Source organism: Lepisma saccharinum, chromosome 19 (genome assembly GCF_977018435.1).
Source record: "Lepisma saccharinum chromosome 19, izLepSacc3.1, whole genome shotgun sequence".
Classification (NCBI taxonomy): domain Eukaryota; kingdom Metazoa; phylum Arthropoda; class Insecta; order Zygentoma; family Lepismatidae; genus Lepisma; species Lepisma saccharinum.
The window spans coordinates 66,576,377-66,596,158 of NC_139247.1; the positions used below are offsets into that span (position 1 = coordinate 66,576,377).

Consider the following 19,782-nt stretch of genomic DNA (forward strand, 5'->3'; position numbering starts at 1 on the left):
GATCGGCTTGCGCCTATCAGAGAAGTCCTAGAACTTGTAGGGCAAAACTTGTGGTCAACGCCTCAATCATTTACAAGTTCAACAAAGCTGCAGCAAAACCACCTGCAAGACGAGAATTCCTGAAAAGTTTGGCGTTGAACTCATAAAACCTCTGATCGAGAGTCTCATCCAGCTTCCTTTCATCCCTGCACATCTGAAGAGAAGAGCAAAGGCCCTTCTTGTAATCGAAGAAACTCCTCAGCCTGAGCGCAGACAACAAGGTAACAGTAGAGGTCGCTGCTATGTGTGTGGGAGGGCGAGAGACAAAACAACCAGAAAACATTGTGAAAAATTTGGACGTCATATCTGTAGTGATCATTCATCAATTCTTTGTCATTGAAATTTTCAACCTACAATATGCATAAAAAATTATTACGAGTAACAAACATTGTTGTGACTATACTCTTTCTATATGTAAAATGCAGGGTACGCTTTAGCTATTTATTTTGCCCTGTAATAAAGGCCAAATTATGTTAATATATGTGTTTATGGATTCTCAATAAAGCAGTCTTTCAGATGAGCAAGGAGTTTTACAATGTTACCCTACATAAAAAAAAAGTTACGGTAGCCTAAAGTTTAAGATATTTTTTCCATGCAAAATTTTGTTAAAGATCGATTTGGTATTTTTTCTTTACAACACCTGTTTCATACAAAAATAATTCAAAAAATATTTTAAGTGTCCCTAGAAAAGATTGTAAATATAACAAAACAAAAAAATTCACCATACTATAATTAGTCTTTTCGAAATAAATAAAATACCTTATGGGTGACAACTGTCACCCGCGCGAGTATCCGTGTTACGGGATGCCACGCGAGTACTCGAGGGTTAATATAAATATTCTTCTTAAGCTATCCATTGATATAAAAAGCTGATAAAAATTGCTATTATATTATTAATATCCTTAATTATAACGCAATTAAAGCACTTACTAACAATAGGACTTTAATTATGAAAACTAACGTAACATGCTAAACTATATCAACCTTTATAAAATCCACATCATTATGTTATGTATGGTTCCTTGCACAGGGTGTCCACCAAAATAACAAATCCAATTTTTTCACTTTCTCTTGACCTTTCATAATTCCCTGTGAAATTTCCTGACAAAATGGTTTCCCGTTCTGTGTATTTTGTTTCTGAGCTTGCGTAGTAATATGTTTAAGTAGCTACTGATTCAGCACAATTCATCTTTCTCTTCAGAATAGAACAGACTTTCAAATGGTACCAGGCACATGTGTACATCAAGCATGACGAACGGGAAATAGGGGATAATTCGGAAAATTTCCCTCCGAAAAATCCATTTTGGTAACTTTGAGGCCCTCTGGACTGGCTCTGGATATAAGTACCCGATTATGATCTACCTTGAAATATACGTAATGAGGGCCTCCCAGATGGCGCAGTGGTAGCGTCGTCACCTTGTAATCAAGGGGTCCCGGGTTCGATACCCGGTGGAGGCACAAGTGTTTCGGATCCCACTTTAAACTGTAGGTGCATAAAGTGGACTTAAAACACCAAATCAATCAATCAAATGCTATCATAGTAGGAAGGTATTTATTTATTACATTAATCGAAATTGTTAAAATTACCGCACTATCACAAGGATAGTAAATATTTACAAATGGCGAAGCCCACGCGAAGAAATCACATATTAGTTCAAAATATTATAATTCACTGGTTGATTTACCCGCATTATTAAATAAAGGCATCAAATGCGATGAACAACATATGTCTGTATGCAGCGTCATCTATTTGCTGAACTTAATATAGAGAAAACGTCGTTTGCCTGTCTGTAGCAAGTAGCACAATTTTGAACTCGAAAATGTATTGTACAACAATGACCTATAGGTATAATATTGCATTAATAGTTTTGAATTCGCTACACATTAACAACCCCATTAACGCTATCAAGAAATCGTTTCGTACTTAGTATATCGGTATGTATTGTTTTATGCAAGGGATAGAGAAGTTTTGTACCCCAAAGAAAATTTTAAATATACTGTTTTCTATTGTACAAATTGGCCTCCCCCATGGCGCAGTGGTAGCGTCATTACCTTGTAATCGAGGGGTCCCGGGTTCGATTCCCGGTGGAGGCATAAGTGGCTCGGATCCCACTTTAAACTGTAGGTCCAGTCCCGATTAGCCTTACTGTGCATAAAGTGGACTTAAAACACCAACTCAAACCAAACCAAACTCTATTGTACAAATCCAGTGTTGTCAACAAACATGGGTCCGAGCACACTCAATAATTTGTGGTGTTCTTCCTCTTCCTGTTAATATTATTATTATTAGCATTATTATGTATTGTTGCGTGATTCGTGGAGGAGTGCCTATTGAAATCATTAAATAACTTCTTTTTTTAAAAAAAAAATAAGGATGCGTTGTTTGTGCGCTTTAATATCATAATGAGGTTTTCTTGTGTGAATTTACAACTCAAGTGTGTAAGCTCATACAATGTTTTTCAGAAGTTGGTACCCCTGTACAAATCAATAAATTACCTATTGTACGGAATGGCACAGTCCGTTCACTGTCCTGAAAGTGCTACTGGGATGTCAACCTGTAGTAGCATTTTTGAGGCCGTTACTTCGAGAAACTCAATATGATTCTTAACTTTTTAAAGGTTGTTAAAAACTGGTGTAGAAAATTTTCGAATTCGAAACAAGTGCTGCTTTAGTGGCATTTTTGAATTTGAATTTTATAAAGTTGTCCTACGGATTGAAAACTCTTTTCGATTGTATACAAAAAGACACTTTCTAGAGTATGAAATGGCACAGCCTCCGTTGAGTATGGGTGTCTATCGATAGAAGGTAAAAGCCATGAAGGCACATTTTGGGGATGTGGGGGGTAGGGTTCCACATATTATCGATCTCGGTTATTTTGGTGGTGATTTGATGAGTACCGGCCGCCTTTACCCCCAGGTATCCATTGATTTGAGACTGGGTGAACCCCAGAGCCGCTCTACACAGGGACAAGGCCGGAAAAAATAATATCTTAGATGAACCACCGCGGGTACTAGCATTTTTGAATTCGTTTATTTGAAAAAACTGAAGCCGATTAAAAACTTTTTAAAATATGTACAAAAACCGACAGATCATACTAGCATAAGTCTTCACACACACATTAAGATATTACATTGCTTTCTAATTTTGCACGTAAGAAGTCTAATGAAAATTGAACAATATCCGACCGACATTCTTAAAACACAAAAATATAGTAAATTAATTAATACCACTAATAAATCGTAACTAGTAATATGATGTCTACATCGTACATGCACTATAATTAACACAATAATTAGCCAGAAATGCCAGGAAGAAAAGTACGCCATCTCACGTTTGAATGTGAAAATGATGCCAGACAATTCTTCCATTAGGATGATCTACATATATTTTCGATATTATGAAATAAAATCGTAGTTCCTGCATGTAAATCATTTTACAAAATATTGTATATATGTGCACCGTGCTATGAAGGCACATAGGGATCAGGGTGGAGGTAAGGCCACCATTTATTATCGATCTCGGCCATTTTAGTAAATGATGTGATCAGCACCATGTCCCCGTCGCTTTTACAGATAGTGTGTTGAGTGCGTCACGGGAATCCACAGAACGTTTTCTAAGATGGGAATCAAAGAGTTATACCATACACTCACGTCACTTAGTACTCCGGCAGTTTGTTTATTTATACATTTTATACAACATATTTGCAAAAGATACAATTTCATCTACAAGTGTATCAACATACGTTGTATAAAACACCTTATTTTTAACTTCGTTGACCCCTGTACTGAAGCACTGGGAGCTTTTCGGAGGGGAAGATGTATATTATCTAGCTGCGTTCGTAATTACCATTGTTAATATTTGTTTTAAATTTTGTTCTAAGACAAAAATGTTAATCTGGAGCCATTTATAGGGGGTTTGTATTTCTCAAAGTTCTTTACTGTTTTAATTTGAAAATTTTGATGTTTTTTTCAAAATTTCAGGATGGGTTATAACCCCATGAGCGCCCCTGGCTACGCCAGCGCATTGGCATCATGCTTACGTCATGGTATAAGAGAAATGTTGAAAGAATGGAAAACATAAGCATGAAAAAGCGACAGGAAAATAGAAAAGAAAGAAGTTGCGCGCGAGAGAGAGAAGGAATGGAAAGAGACCAAGAAACAAGAAAGATAAAAGGCATAGTAAGAAAAGCTAGAGAAATAAAAAGTGACTGAGAAAGAAATTTAAATCAAAAACTGAGAGACAGAGAGAGTAAATTATAACGTAAAAAAGGAAGGGAAATATACAAATGAAACAGAGAGAACGAAATAGAGACAGAGAGAGAGAGAGAGACAGAATAAAGAAAATGATGCAGAAACTTAGAGAGTAAAACATCGAAAAATACAATAAGATAGAAAAGAGAAAGTATGCACGGACAAACAAGATTCTAAAAGTGAGAGAATAAGCTACACGCAGAAGTAAGGGAGTGTGAAGATCATTGTAGAAAATTTTTCCTCATTCTTCAGTCGACCTGAGTGGAGTAGGGACTAGCACAGCACGCTACGACGCCAGGTGTCTCGGATTCAAATCCCGACCTGAGCATGGATGAGCGTTCCTTCATCAATTTCATCGCATCATCGTTCATCCTCATCTTTGTGATTAGCCAAAGTGGCAAAAAGCGAAGTAAAATAAACCAAATCAATCAATCCTTATCCTTGCAGATGGGAGGGGGGGCTAGGGATTCCTTCGACTCTTCGTGAGGGTTGTAAAAGCACATACAGGCCATAGAAACAGATATTCACAGATAAACATAATCATGTGAATTTAAAATTACGTGTGCGCCAAGCCTAATTATAGCACACCATTTCAAACTGTCCGATTCTACAACAAAGAAACCACCACGCAATCGTATTGGTCTATTTAGAGAGGTCAGCCGTACTAAGAAAAGAATCCATTTATTCCCGAACCGATTGTTAAACAGTCAATGGAAACATGCATGTTACTTATCCCCCACCCTCCCCTACAACTCCCCCCCAGAATACAGCCAACAGATTCAAATTTCTCCAGGACCTTGAAACGGTCCTTGGCGCGTGTTGCCTTCAAGTAAAACACGCTGGCGCGATATTGATTAAAAGCACGAAAAATTTGCATAAGTGTTGACTGTTATATCCTGAGAACCGTGCCGTGTGGCAATAGTAAGGCCTCTACGTGGAGATTTATCATGTGGTCTAAAGGTTGACTGCCGTTTAACCCTGACTTTTGAGCCGAGCGTGAAACGGATCGGCCATGTTGTTATACCTGCGTCACGTGACCGGATATTATGCACGAATTTGAATACAAAGTGCCTTGAAACGAACTAGACGGTGCATTTTCCAGAATTACACGTGTAAGTATACATATGGTTTTCTATACTCGGAGACACGAAATTAGACGGTTGGCTTAGCGGTGTTGCCACATCATCGTTGACGTACCCGCTCGCAGCAGGGGTTGTTTGAAGATTTATTACCTGTTCTCGATATGCAGCATTTTTTGTATACATGTGATCGTTGGCGCCCGCAGTAAATTTTATGAGGACTCAAAAATTTTCAAAATGTTGAAGTGGTGTATCTACAATTAAAAATCGTTTGACGCCATGTTCACGCTATAGCAAATAGAAGAGAAATAATGTGAGGTAGAGAAGGAGAATAGAGAATTGTATACAGAATACGAGAACTACTATAATATAGACAGGAATGGAAAAATATAGTGAAAGAAAGAAAATAAGACAGAGAGATAATATATAATAAGACAAATAATTAACAGAGAGAGAGAATGGAGAAAGAAAAACAAATAAAATAGAGAAACAGAAAAGGAAATAAAAGAAAGGACAATAATACATAAAATAATCTAGAGGAGAGGAATTGATACAGAAACAGCATAGAGAGAAGAGAAACAAATAGAAATACATAGAGAGAGAAAGATGATAGAAAATATAAAAGAAACTACATAGTGAGGGATATAAAAAATCGAGAGTGAGAGAGCGAAAGAAGATAGGTGAATATAATACAACACATTTGAGAAAGAGGAGAAAGAGAAGAGAAATAAAAACTAAGGAAAGGAGATGGAATGGGAAAGACAAGAAACTCGAGAGGAGACAGAGATAGAAACCGAGAGAAAGAGAATAAAGGAGAAAATTTGACAGAACACGGACGAGAAAAGGTAGTAGAAGAAATGATCAAATAATATTAGTATACATAGGTTTAATCACCATCACCTGCAGACGAGAGAAGTGCTAGACAATGGACCAAGTTTAATTAACATTGTATTCAGAAAAGTAAATGCAATAGAATGCAATCATATATATTCTAAGACATGGAGAGGAAGATGAAAGTCTAGGCAAAAATTTAAAAAAATAGCAAGAAGGAGAATGTATTCACACATAACAAATTTCGTCCCAAGGGTAGATAAGTAAGCCAGTTACCGCCTACCATCTTCACCTGGAGAGATGTGTACAAATATTTCATTAAGATCTCACAGCAGGAAGTAGATATCAGAGACTCAAGTTAATAATCGTTATTATTTGCTCATCTTATACTACATCTAGGTAGTAATTGCGACAACAAGGGTGAATGGTGATTAGTTGATGAACGAAGTGTCTTAAAGGAACGCCAGTGTCCAGGATATGAAGAGAGCCCTGAGTAAATCATTCAACTCTCGTGGTCACTAGCAATCGTTAGTATTTCTGAAAACAAACTTTTCAGTTTCGCTTATTTGGCGACTTCCGTGGCGAAGATTTTAGCATCCCGCTACGATGCCAGTTCGAATCCCGCCTGTGAGTGTACCTTCATCAGTTACACATAATCATTACTTATCTTTATCATTTCAATTAGCCAAAAATCGCATAATAGTGAAGTAAAATGAACCAAATCAATCTTTTGATTATTTCTAGAGGCTTTTCTACCTCTTGGCTTAATCGCGACGACGAGGATGAATTATTAAGTGACGATGGGCCAAACACAACCCATGGCTTAGCCAGGTCCGAACCTGGAACCTCTGCAATCGAACATGCTCTTCGTGACTGAGAGGCACAACGCGAATCAATACATAAATAATGCACACATTTTAGAGTACAGAATGCGCATATTTCGCAACGGGGCTCGTTAGAGATCCTAAGCAAAGAGAAGCCATTTGTTATTCAAAGTGGGGAGGTGTTACGATCCCAGACGCAAGGAAACGAGGCAGGTCCCGAAGTTTGAACTGGAAGATACGCAAGAGACCGGACATCCGCGATAACCGCCAGACCAAGCCACTCCCTACGCTGTGACGGACCATGCAAAATTACGATCTTCATATTTCTTCAACAACCTTGCACTTTAACTAAAGTTTTGTGGATCCAGCGGTATATATTTACTGGTCCCATCTACTCAGAATCAACAGACAGATTGTACGTTAGTAACTGCATTCTTCACTATCTTTATGCGTAGGGCTGTGGTTCCTAATATGTGCACCGCGAAATGTCCCAATATTTTCATTGAAAGAACACTATAATGGTTTCAGAATTGGAACATCGCATCAATCTATTCATTCCATGATTAAAGTGACACCTAGTGGACACTGTAGATAGAAATTTGTATTTAACCTTTCAATATGAATACTGGTGTTCGAGTTAAGAATTTTAAGCATCTTTTGAATTTTCGAATCTTCCAGTCAAGTCACTGCAGTATACAAGACAGTTAGTTTCATATTTATAAGACCTAAATACTAGATCAACTCCTATGTCATTATTTAAACACATTTTCAATTTATTAATTAACGTCTTGTTATTATTTCTAATGGTTTGTAAAACTAATGTTTTTAATACGAAATAAGAAGTATTGCTATTACACATAGTTTAAGTGCAATATGTCCAAAGGAATGCAAATGGAAACAACAGATCTCGCCTATAATATAGACTTAGAGAAGCACTTAGTATGCAAATTAGAGTTAGAATATAAGAACAACGAAAAAAATTAAAAGGACATAACATCAGCCTTCGTATAATTCTCAAGATCTGAGAATACTTGGCCTGACTGTTACATAGATGTCAGGCCTAGAAAGGATTAACTAGCTGGGTGAGAGGGTGAGCTAGTGTGAGTGGCGAGAGGTGATTGCTCCTTAGAGTACGTGTGCACTATTCGTGTCCATAGACACAAGCAGTGATGTGCGTCTACGCGTAAACAACGATAGTCTACATTCTACATATAGACTATTATATACACGTAGATTACGTAATCTATGGAAACAACATGGCGAAAGGTGATAAGTTAGTAAAGGGCGCCATGAATTAAAAGAAAATTATACTACGTATCAGTTGCTGATGTGTGAGAAGAACTTTCCATACTCTTCCTTCCAAATTCGAACATTTTCTCACCTAGGAAGAAACCTAATATAGGAAACATTCTAGTGTTTTATGGGAAAAAGACCACTTTTGCCTCACGACTGCCATCTGTTGTTGTTTTTTGCATACTATTTATCTTCTTCCATAGTTGATAATAGAAGAGAAGAGAAATTTTGTTGTAAATAAGATTCTTTTCATTTCATTAGGAACAAGTATAGTTGAAAATGTCACTTTCCTTTCATGAAACCCTTGAACATTAATTTTAATGCACTTTAGATTGTCTACGTAGTCTATGTAAACTACAATCCAATGTAATCTACGCGTAGATTACGTGTAGACAACGCATGTAGACGTAAACTTATAGTCTACGGCACATCACTGGACACAAGTGAGCATGTGCTGACTGGACGAGTCCACTGGTAATATAGGGGTGGAACGGCGAGATCTGCAGATCGGGCAAATTCGCTTACTAGGCCCACCTGGCTGGCGAGCGGGCGAGCAAAACTGTAGACCTGGGTTTTGACCAGTCAAGCATCGAAAGACTACGGGTACCTGGAAGGCCTTTCAAGTCGAAGCTCGCTTATCTTCAGCAAACGTTCATTCCAGTTTTGCATCGTCTCCAGATATATGAGTCACGCAGTCACCGTTGCCAACCTTTATATTTCCAACTGGTCAAGGAGCACTTAAAATGTTCATCACGTTTTTATCAATTTGAAATTGCAGACATGTATTCCTTGGTAGATAACATTTGTATCATTCACACACAGTGGCGGCGATTGGATTCCAAACTAGGAGGCCAAGGTGCAAAAGTTTGGGGGGGGGGGGGCAAGGACAGTTTAATTTCCCTTGGTACATAAAGTTAGCGTGGTGCAAAAGTGGCAAAAGGTGAGGGCAACTACCTCCTCTTAGCCCCGCTTCTAATCGCCGCCACTGCTGACACCTGTAAAGGAGTACGAACCAAGTTTCGTAAAAAGTGGCTTCGTAAATATCTTGGAACTTTGTGTGACTAGTGGTTGTTCTACATTAAACATTTTTTGGGGGTTCTCCCCTATGGTGCAGTGCTGGTGTCGTCGCCTTGCAATCAAGGGGCCCGGGTTCAATACGCGGTGGAGGCGGATGGTGGTTCGGATCCTACTTTAAACTGTAGGTCCAGTCCTGATTAGCCTTACTGTGCATAAAATGACCAAATATATGAATCAATCAATTATACATATTTTCTCTCTGGTGTAATTTTTCCAATTCAATATCCGAATTAGTTGCTCAAGATATCCGCTATCCTGAACACTAAGGCACGATGGTCTATAAAATGGAACAAGAAATCAGAATTTGCATTGTAAAATGTTTTTGAATATTGTCATCTCTTTCAACAAATCGTCGTTCGCTCATGTTGTTTCTAGTTATTTAGTCCTACAGACCGCATTGATACTAATACGATGCAAAATATCACTGTTAGCTTGTATCTTCATACGGGTGCAAATAGCAGGCAATGCTATTTACACATTTCAACAAACAAACGACGTAATAATGAAACCGAGAGAAGATTTACGATTTCAAGACCAGAAAAGTGACATAAAATGAACAAGAGACACAAACCTATTTCAACATCTTCGAAACAAATTTGGAAAATATGTGGTAGTTGGTTTGACATAACAATGAAATTAATTTGAGAAGTTACAATAATGGCCGTTGGCAACACTGACAGTAGTCCTCGCGTCTACCTGCAAGAACTACATCGAGTCTCACGGGTCTTCTTAGGACCCGGGTAAAGAAAAAGCCTGGCAGGCATCGATGCCTGTGCACAGCTGTGACGTGAAGCTCGCTTGCGCGATGTCGAACACCTTGACTTGACGTGCGTGTTGCATATTATTGTAGGCGCGCCTCATCGCAGACGGTTTTTTTCTGGGTCTTGTGCAGGTCTCTGAGAACGGGTAAGAGAAACAGGTTAATTAAAAATCGTCTGCTACTGGAACAACATTGAAGTTTCACACAGAGTAACGTCGCTGGCAAAATACTTTTAAGAGGGGGTCTTACGAGTTTCAAAAGCCATTACATTACAAGCGAGAATGAACAAAACAAAACCCACTCAAGTAACGACCATGAAGTTGAAAAATCTTGAGATCAGCAAGGTGTTCGGATGGGCAATCCCTCAAGTCCATGCTCTTTGTAATACCTTCGTTACTAAGGAGCCCTTGTACGGACCACAGACTCAACGCAAGATGGATTCCAGCGACAGGTTTAGGTAGCACAGAATCCACACTGCAAAGAGAGCAGGAGCGAACCAATAAACACTAATGGAAGTCAGGGAAACTTCACTAAAATGATCACAAAATAAACAGTCACTCAATTATGCCACAAATGCTGTCTGTTCCATGAATTTAAAAAGGCCAATATCATATTTTCACGAAAATGAGACTCCCGTGGAATTCAATTCCCTTCTATGTTAATGTTATTGTCCCAAAAGATCCAAATTGAATGGGAAATAGTCTAGGTTGGAAACATCTTGGATCTCTTGCCACAAGAAACTTTGCACCCAAGGAAACTCGATCCCACTAGCCTTATTGTCGTCAACATATGACATTGGCCCTTTTAGTTTTAACTCACAGAATGTATCGCTAGCATGAATAGCTATGCTCCTTGTTTTTTGTATTGATTATTATTGTACTCTGACCCAATTCTTTTTTAGTTGCGTTCCCACGCAATACATCAAACTTCTGCTAACATGATAGAAACTGTCCTATTTTACAAATGGGTTTCAGATTAGCTCTTTCATATATACTACAGCTGAAGCAATAACTTAATTTCGCAAGTCGCAGCAGAATAATCAATCTTTATACCATGTTCAATATTTTTTGTCATGTCTTGCTTCCGTCAGGACACACTTTCTTTTGGATTGTTTATGGCAGTTAATTAATTATTTCAATAGTGTACAAAAGTACCATATGGAAGTGAGTTGAATCACGGACTGAGGCTGAGTGTTCTTTGTGAAGGTTTCTACATCAATTTCATCACTCATCTTCATCTTCGCAATTAGCCAAAAGTGCCAGACAAATGAACAAAAGAAGGAAATTTAGTCCCAGAAGATCCCCACCACATTTTGATCAAAGTTTAACCTCAGTGATGTTAAAATAGAGTTGATTACAGCCACGTACATGACTGTTGTTTGTGTGAAAGATAAATTGTGAAACATCAAGAATGTTGTAATAGCTTTGTAACACAATTGTTGTTTTACATAAATTAGAACCTGCGAGCTTTATTATATTACCGTGGTTGGTAATGTAGCAATTTTAACACCAGTGAGATTAAACGTGGAATAAAATGGGTCTGGCCTGGGGCACATTCAGCTGCAAAGACATTAAAAGCTTTAAACCTGGCGTTCCTAACCTAACAGTACCTAACCTACAATTCCACTTAGTTCTAATAATGCATGTGTGGTTAGGTTAGGAGGGTCAGGTGACTGTTAGAAGCTGGGTGTGTCCCGCACCAGATCGATGAGGACCCTTATCGCTTAAAAACCAGAAAATTATAGTTTTTACAGTGTGACTGCACTTTAATTATGAAATAATTTTAGAGAATATGTCAAGAATGTGCGACTGTCTGAGGCGTTTTAAGTTGTTTTGTTTTGCACTTTAACCCTCGAACAGTGTAATGACGAAAAGTGATGACCCTTAAGCGAGCTACACCTATTCATTAGCTGTCGACCGTCGCGACATCAGACGCCATTGATCGCAAACAAGTGACGAAGAGATAAGAAACGCCAATTTGTGGTTCGCACACACGCAAAGGCAGAACCCGGAACTTGGCCAACTACAAGGAAACTCCGGTCTGTAATGCAGTGTGCCTGTCTTTTAAAGGGACGGGACCAACAAAATACAACCAAACGTTTCCCTTGAAAAACTCAATATGCTGACCAAGGCAGAAATTTATTTTATTATAAAACATAAACTAAACGTAAGGTTTCAACCTTCTAGCAAGGTCTTCTTGAGACTCTGCACGAAGTACAAATGTAACAAGGTACACAACAGGACGATATATATACACAGACATTACTCCCCTCCAGACTATTAGAAAGTTGTTCTGGAACATTCTAGCAGGTGGCATTCCATTGTCAACTGTACTTTCACCTGAAAGTGAATGTTGTTGGACTCTTTATCTCACGCTCTTTTTCCTTCATTCTTCTTCCTTCTTCTCTTCTCTTTCTCTCTTGTCCTTTCCACTCTTTCTAAACCTTCTTCCATTCTTTATCTTCAGTCCCCCATTCCAGTGTCTTCTTCACCTTTCTTCTCTATTTCCTTGGCCTCCTTCCATTTTCTCACTAGTATTCTCTTCTCCCTTCCTATCTGCTTAGCCTCATCCCACTCTATGTCATGTCCTGTTTCTCTCGTGTGTTTAAATATCGCATTTCTCTCTCTCTTTAAGTCGTACATCATCCCTATGTTGTTTCAACCTGTTTCAGCCTCTTTTTCGTTTCTCCTATGAACATACTCTGACATTGAGTTTTTTATATCATGGAAACAAGGCTTAACGGTGTTATAAAGTTTCCCTTCTGCGAAAACGCTCTTTGTTCGGTAGCTTCTGAAGAACATCCTTGCAGACGAGGTTTCAGTGTTGCAGAAATTGGGAGCACAGGAGTACATTGTACCCCCCTTTAAAATTTTTAGGAGGAGTACAGTCCCCTCCCATCCTCCTATATACTTTGATCAAAATTGTACCCCTTGAAACCACCTCAAATTATTTAATAGATGCACGATTCTTCATTTTTAGTCATTAAGCGTAAAAGGTTTCAGGTTCCTGGTTGGATCCCCGGATAAATACATAAATCGGCTAAACTGAGACTTTATCATAGCATAATAAGACCTGTAATCGCATTTGTTTTCGAAACTTGGCCCCTCAAACACTCATGTAAACAGATACGCTTATTATTTGAAGGGAAAGTCTTGAGAATAATTTATGGACCTCTGAAAGAACCATAAACTCAATATGCTGATCAAGGCAGAATTTATTTTATTATAAAACATAAACTAAACTATACGTTTCAACCTTCTAGCAATGTCTTCTCAGACTCTCTACCAAATACAAATGAAATAAGGTACAAAACAGGAAGATAGCCACAAAAATCACTCCCCTCCAGAATTATTTGCTTATGTGTATGTGAAGGTAGGTGGGTAGCCTTTGGTAATATTTTGCGGAGGGGGATGGGGCAAGATTTGTAGAACCGGCACTGGTTGGATCTCAGATGGAGGCACATTGCACAGTGTTTCACTTTAAACTGTAGGCCCAGTGTGAAGTAGCCTATCTGGCCATAAAGCGATAGCCTTTAGCAAGAACTTTGTTTTGTCCGTATCCACAAGGACCAAAACTACCGTGAACATATTACCCTACATTGTGCTACGACTTTCCCAATGCTTCATCTTTACTTTCCGAAAACTTTTCAAGGAAGCAAAAACTGTTTAAAACCAGGTCAAAACGATAGAATGAGTCCTGAAGCTTATGTGTGCTTCAAAACACGTTTTAAAGACCTGTTTGAAATTGCATTGAAAATAGCCATAAAATGTCTTTAAAAATTCAATTTTTTAAAAATATTTTGTATTGGCCCTGCAAAGATATGCAAATTTCATTTTGAAAATGCAGACTTTGGAACCCTTGGCGTCCTAGTGCCCTATGCTAACCACTACGCCACGGAGGTCGTGCTGAGGTTTATTGGTTACAAACAGTGGCGGCGATTGGGTTCCAAAACTTGGGGGGGGGGGCAAGGTGCAAAAACTGGGGGCAAGGACAGTTTTCTTTCTCTTGGTACATAAGTTTTAGTATAGTGCGAGAGCAAAAGTGGCCAAAATGGGTGGGGGCAACTGCCCCTCAAGCCCCCCTAATCACCGCCACTGGTCACAAGACAATAACGTTAATTAACGGACACAAAGTCAGAGCATTTCAGGTCAAGTGTTTCCCGTGTTTGTGACAATTTGATTCCTTTCTATAATCATTGTTAATACATTTGACGTAGATCTAGTTATCTCGCTAAAAATGTACTAATGCTAGTTTCCTCGTGGAAGTATGTACAGTCACGGACACTGCCGGGTTGTAACGATTCCATTGGAAGTCAATGCATTCATTACAATCCGGCAGTGTCCATGACTGAACGTACAAATACGGCAATAAAAATGGGATACCTAGATAATGAGATACTCGCTTCCATCCAAGGTGTTGTGTGGTGGAAGTTACCATTGAAAATTAATTGCTACTAATATCTACTTATCGCCGTAAAGTTAGGCAACACACACACCGCCTTAGAGGGAATATATTTTTATTGCAGGTGACTGTACATTGTTGAGTGGTTCGGATTCCAATTAGTTTATCTTGCCACAAATTGGACCCAAAACGAACGCTTGTAATTGTATTCTTGTGAATTATATATGATCGTTTCCTATTTGTCGTAAAGTGTACACATTACATTTCCAGTTCTACGATGTGTATCGTATGCTTGTATCATCCGCCTATACTTTATGTTGTATCTCTCTTTTTAGTTCGCGAACGGCAAGCGTCTGCCAGAAATCCGACGGTTCGAGGTGACCTTCGAGAGACCGAACGACGCTTATTTCTCAGGGGACACAATCAAAGGGGAGGTCAGGATAGACTTAGACGACATTCTGAGTGTAAAAGGTAAGTACCTGATTCATCTAATCGAACTTTGCCTATATGTTCCAGTAACAGAATATAGATGTCACTACTAGTACTGTAATGGCTCTCTCTTAAACATTGGAAGTATTCATTTATTTTCTTAACAAATGTTTATCGGCATTAATTGAAGACACTTCTTTCATTCGTCGCTTTACAGCACGGTTCACATGTAGTGAGGATTCCAGAATGTTTATAAACATATACCTGTGTTACTGTAGAAGGTCTTGTAGTGCCCACTAACATAGGGCGGCTTCTGGTCCCGATACATTATAGTGTAATCTAATATAGGTTACTTTTGCTTCAGGAGTGATACTTTCAATTCTTTATACGTCTACAGTACAATTTTGAAATATCTTCTCAGTGTGAAAGGTACGTACAGTTGACGAGACTGCTTTATACGTAACTCAGTTCTGCGTAATACTTAAATTACTGTAGGTCCCGGCAAAATATATTATTTAAAAACGTGCTAATTGAACCTCATTTGTACGTAATTCGGTGTTATATGTACAACTCGCGTACTTTAGACGTGGCCTTTGGCCACGTCTTGTACGCTCGCATGCGTGATCTTCGGCCACGTTGTGGGCGTAATCATGCTATAGATGGGGTAATAGAAAAATAATTCTTTTCCGTCGTTCCCATCAAAGTCCTACCTCTCCTCCGTAATAAATTCTGACGCTCATGTTTTGAAATACGAAAAGTCTAGCATAATTCCCTTACAATAGTTTTCGGGGTGAAAATAAACGTTCTTTAAGTTCCCTAGCAACGTCCGTTTCCATGGACAACAACAAGCAAGGCAAAAACTCTAAATAATTGTTTGTTATTATACCTCTAAACATTTAGTTAAAACAACCACGATGTAGATAATATTTTCGCATTGAGTTTACCAATATATACGTAATTGTATTTGGGCTGAAACTCCTTATTATGTAGATGTCACCCTTGTTTGAGCCACCTTTTCAAAGCCAGGAGTTGATTCATCTGTGTGTTGTAGATCTGTGAGAAATATAATGTATCTCGACAATTAAGAATTGAAGGAAACAATGTGTGCTGCAAAAAATGCCCGTGGCAACGGTTGCTAAGGACGTCAAAAAAGGGCATTTTCGTCCTTAAGGAAGGGCCGATTGAGCGATTTTTGAATTTTCTCGGCCTTTTGGTACGATTTCATGGGGGGTCGTAATCGGCCATTTTTCGCCTCCGGAGCTTCCTTCATTGATTGATTGATTGAGTTTATTTTACTTCGCGTTTTGTGCCTCTTGGCTAATTTGCGAAGATGGGGATGAGTGATGAAATGATGAAATTGATGAATGGAAATTCACAAACAACCAAGCCCGACCGGGATTCGAACCCGGGACCCTTGGCGTCGCAGCGCGATGTGCTAACTACTCGGGCGGAGCTTCCTTCATGGAGAACATTTATGTCAGTGAGTCAGTGGTGGGATTGGGGCTATATATATATTGGATATATTGGATTACAGTTGAGTTGAACGTAACCTACACACAAAGCTACAACAATGTCACAGAAGTGACAGTTTTCAGTTGCTACTGGTCGGCCATGGACAACAAAAAGAGGAAAAGTTACACGCTTGACCAGAAAGGAAAATTTATGCGGAACTGAAATAGCTGCAGATTTAGGCATCATTTACATCACACTTTGCACAGTCATTAGTAAAGGATATGCTATTTTAGACGATTTTTTAAAACTTGGGTAGTAAAACTATAGTGTCTTCTGTTTAATTTCAGTATCAAAGTGTTCAATAATAAAGTGGCAAATGTAGGGTATTTAAGAATCAAACTTATAGATTCGTTAATTTACCACTTTATGAAATAACCTAGGCTATTACAAATATCTTGTTCCTCAAAATAGATACAATTACAGTATTTTAATAATGATATCACACTGTATCTAAATCTGATTTGTAAGTAATTCTCAGTTTTTCGTATTAATTTCTCTTCACCTTGACATGTATAACTCAGGTTCAACTGTAGCTGGTCATCCGATCAATCTAACTTTGTCTATATCTTCCAGTAACAGAATGTAGAGGTCACTGATGGTACTTTAATGGTTCTCTCTTAAATATTGGAAGTATTTTATTATTGTCTTACAAATGTTTGTCTGTATTAATTAAATACACTTCTTTTATTCGTCGTCTTAAAATACGGTACATATTTCGTGAGGATTCCAGAATGTTTATAAAACATATACCTGTGTTACTGTAGAAGATCTTGCAGTGTCAGCTAACATAGAGCGCCTTCAGATCTCTGTACATTGTAGTGCAATCTAATGAGCTTTCGAACAGGGGTGACATTTTCAATTCTTTATAGGACTACAGTACAATTTTGAAATATACCTTAAAATATCTATTTTTATAAGGTAGGACCGTTAAGAATTTTACTCAGGTGAAACCACTTGGAGTCTGTACAAAGCACAAAATGAACAACCCCAAGGAATGTACGAAATGAATATACGAAACGCTTAAGAACTGGAAAGGAGCAGCGGAAGATATGATTAGGCATAGACGAAATGTCAACTACAAGATTAAGAATGTAAGGGAAACAGAGAAGAAGTGAAACCATTCGAAAAGCGGAGTAAACGTTGGCGCAAAAACATTTAAGAGTCTAATTTTTTCGCGCATATTTGCTCATGTTTGTTCCTTAGCGCTAAACTCGCTCGATATAGAGAACTTATTACATTATGGCCCAATATGATACTTTTTGAATAATCAATGTGTACACAATGGAGTGTACTGTTGGTTGTTGGTTACTCCATTGTTACGTGGGAGAGTAATTACTATTTGATCGACATGGAAGACTTCAGAAATGTCACTAATGCGAATAATTGATCTTGCAGCTTGGTATTCGTGTCATTAATCTACCTCGTAGACCTGCGGTGGTCTAGTCGATATGGCGTTTGACTGCCATGCGGGAGACCCGGGTTCGATTCACGTTGTGGGTGATTTCATGGGGGGGTTCAACAATGAAGGGCGGGCGTGGAGTTCACCAAGCCTCTGATAAATGGGTTCCTTGGGGGAGGGGAAAAGGCTCAGGAGCGTGGTGCTGATCACATCAATTCCACAACCTGTGATTGTAGGTTCTCCTCCTGGAACTACTGGTTGCAGGCTGTTCAGGATGTCTCGTTTTGAAAGACTTGTAACTTGTGCGTAAGATAAAAAAAAAATACTCTACATAAAACAGAGCAGGGTGTAATTTGAAGGGGAATAGGGTATATTACTTACAAGTTGAGTTGAGTTCAGTTAATTTTAGAGCCCAAGAGCTGTATATAAATATACAAATTATATAATTTCTTTACGATAGAATGCTCTACATTAACGCTCAAAGTTGGCAACACTGGAGCGTTCTAAACATTTCTCTTTTGCTTCCGAGTTGCCAATGTGTATTAATTTATTAATACAGAAACAAATTAAAAATCTGTTCAACTGAGTATTATGTAATACAAAATCTTCAGTTTTGATTAGCTTTCCATTTAATATCAAAATTATGGCTTCCCCAATGGCGCAGTGGTAGCGTTGTCGCCTTGTAATCAAGTGGTCCAGGGTTCGATACTCGGTGGAGGCACATAGTGGTTCGGATCCCACTTTAAACTGTAGGTCCAGTCCCGATTAGCCTTATTGTGCATAAAGTGAACTTAAAACACCAATTCAATCAATAATATCAAAATTAGATATAAACCAATTAACGTCCAATACGCATTCATATCATACTAAGTAAATCACGTACTGTGTGCTATTTTAAATTAATGGACATATTTTCTCAGAGCTACCGGCAAACATCCATAAAGATATTGAACAAGTCCACTCTGATAAATTTACAAATCACACCCTTCAATGGAAATATACATTTTATAATGCTTTGACAGAGATTTGTGACAATGTGAAATTGTGTCTGCACTTATTCACAACAAACGTGTGAATTAGATAGAAATCAATGGAGGGCTATTGCACTTTATTTTAGTGACATCTTTTGGTATGTAAATAAATTAAATTTACATTTATGATAAAGCACGTTGGACTAGAGGTGTTTGGTGCTTTGGGAAATATTTGTAACTTCCAAAACTGGGGGGGGGGGGGGGGTTGCAAGGACATTTTACTTTCCCTTGGTATATACGGTTTAGTATAGTGCGGGAGCAAGTGCCTACCCTCGCCGCCACTGATTCAAACTATTAGTTATAATGAAAGAGCACAAGATGTAGTCGCACCATCTATCAGCAGAAAAATTCAATTAACTTCCATTGCACAACACCCATGAGACCATTAATACTGCTAAAAGTACTCTTATTTATGCATTAACAAATTATATTACTGAAAGTGATTGTACGTCGACACACGCGTACATAATGTAATCATCTTTTCAAAATCACGCGAGTCGAAACTGACACAGTTTAATGGTATGAACAGAGATTTGTTTTCCTGTGGATGAATCATTTTCAGCTTCGGTTGTTATGGCTGCTAATAATCGCTCCTTCTCTGATTCATTCAATGTTTCTTTCCCTCTTTCTTGTCCCATCTCTTTCCTCAATTTCTCTTCTATCTTCATCTGTTCCTATCTTTCTCTCTATTTTTTTCATTCATTCTATCCTCTCTCTTTCCCTCTGTCATATCTTTCTTTCCATCTTTTCTTTCTCTCTCTCTTAACAGTATTTCGCTTACTTCCTTTTCTGATTTTATTTCCCTCTTTTTCTAAATATCTTTCTTTCACATTCCTTTAATTTCCCTTCACTCATCT

At 38.3% G+C, this 19,782-nt stretch overlaps 1 protein-coding gene across 1 annotated transcript in view; it reads left to right on the forward strand.

Moving 5' to 3' along the window:
- The window catches only part of LOC146003181 (uncharacterized), a 123,167-nt gene that overhangs the window by 22,867 nt on the left and 80,518 nt on the right, over nt 1-19,782 (forward strand). The window contains exon 2 of the mRNA XM_083141366.1: nt 14,890-15,025. Coding sequence (XP_082997492.1) covers nt 14,890-15,025 — 136 coding nt within the window. The remainder of the gene's footprint in view (nt 1-14,889; nt 15,026-19,782) is intronic.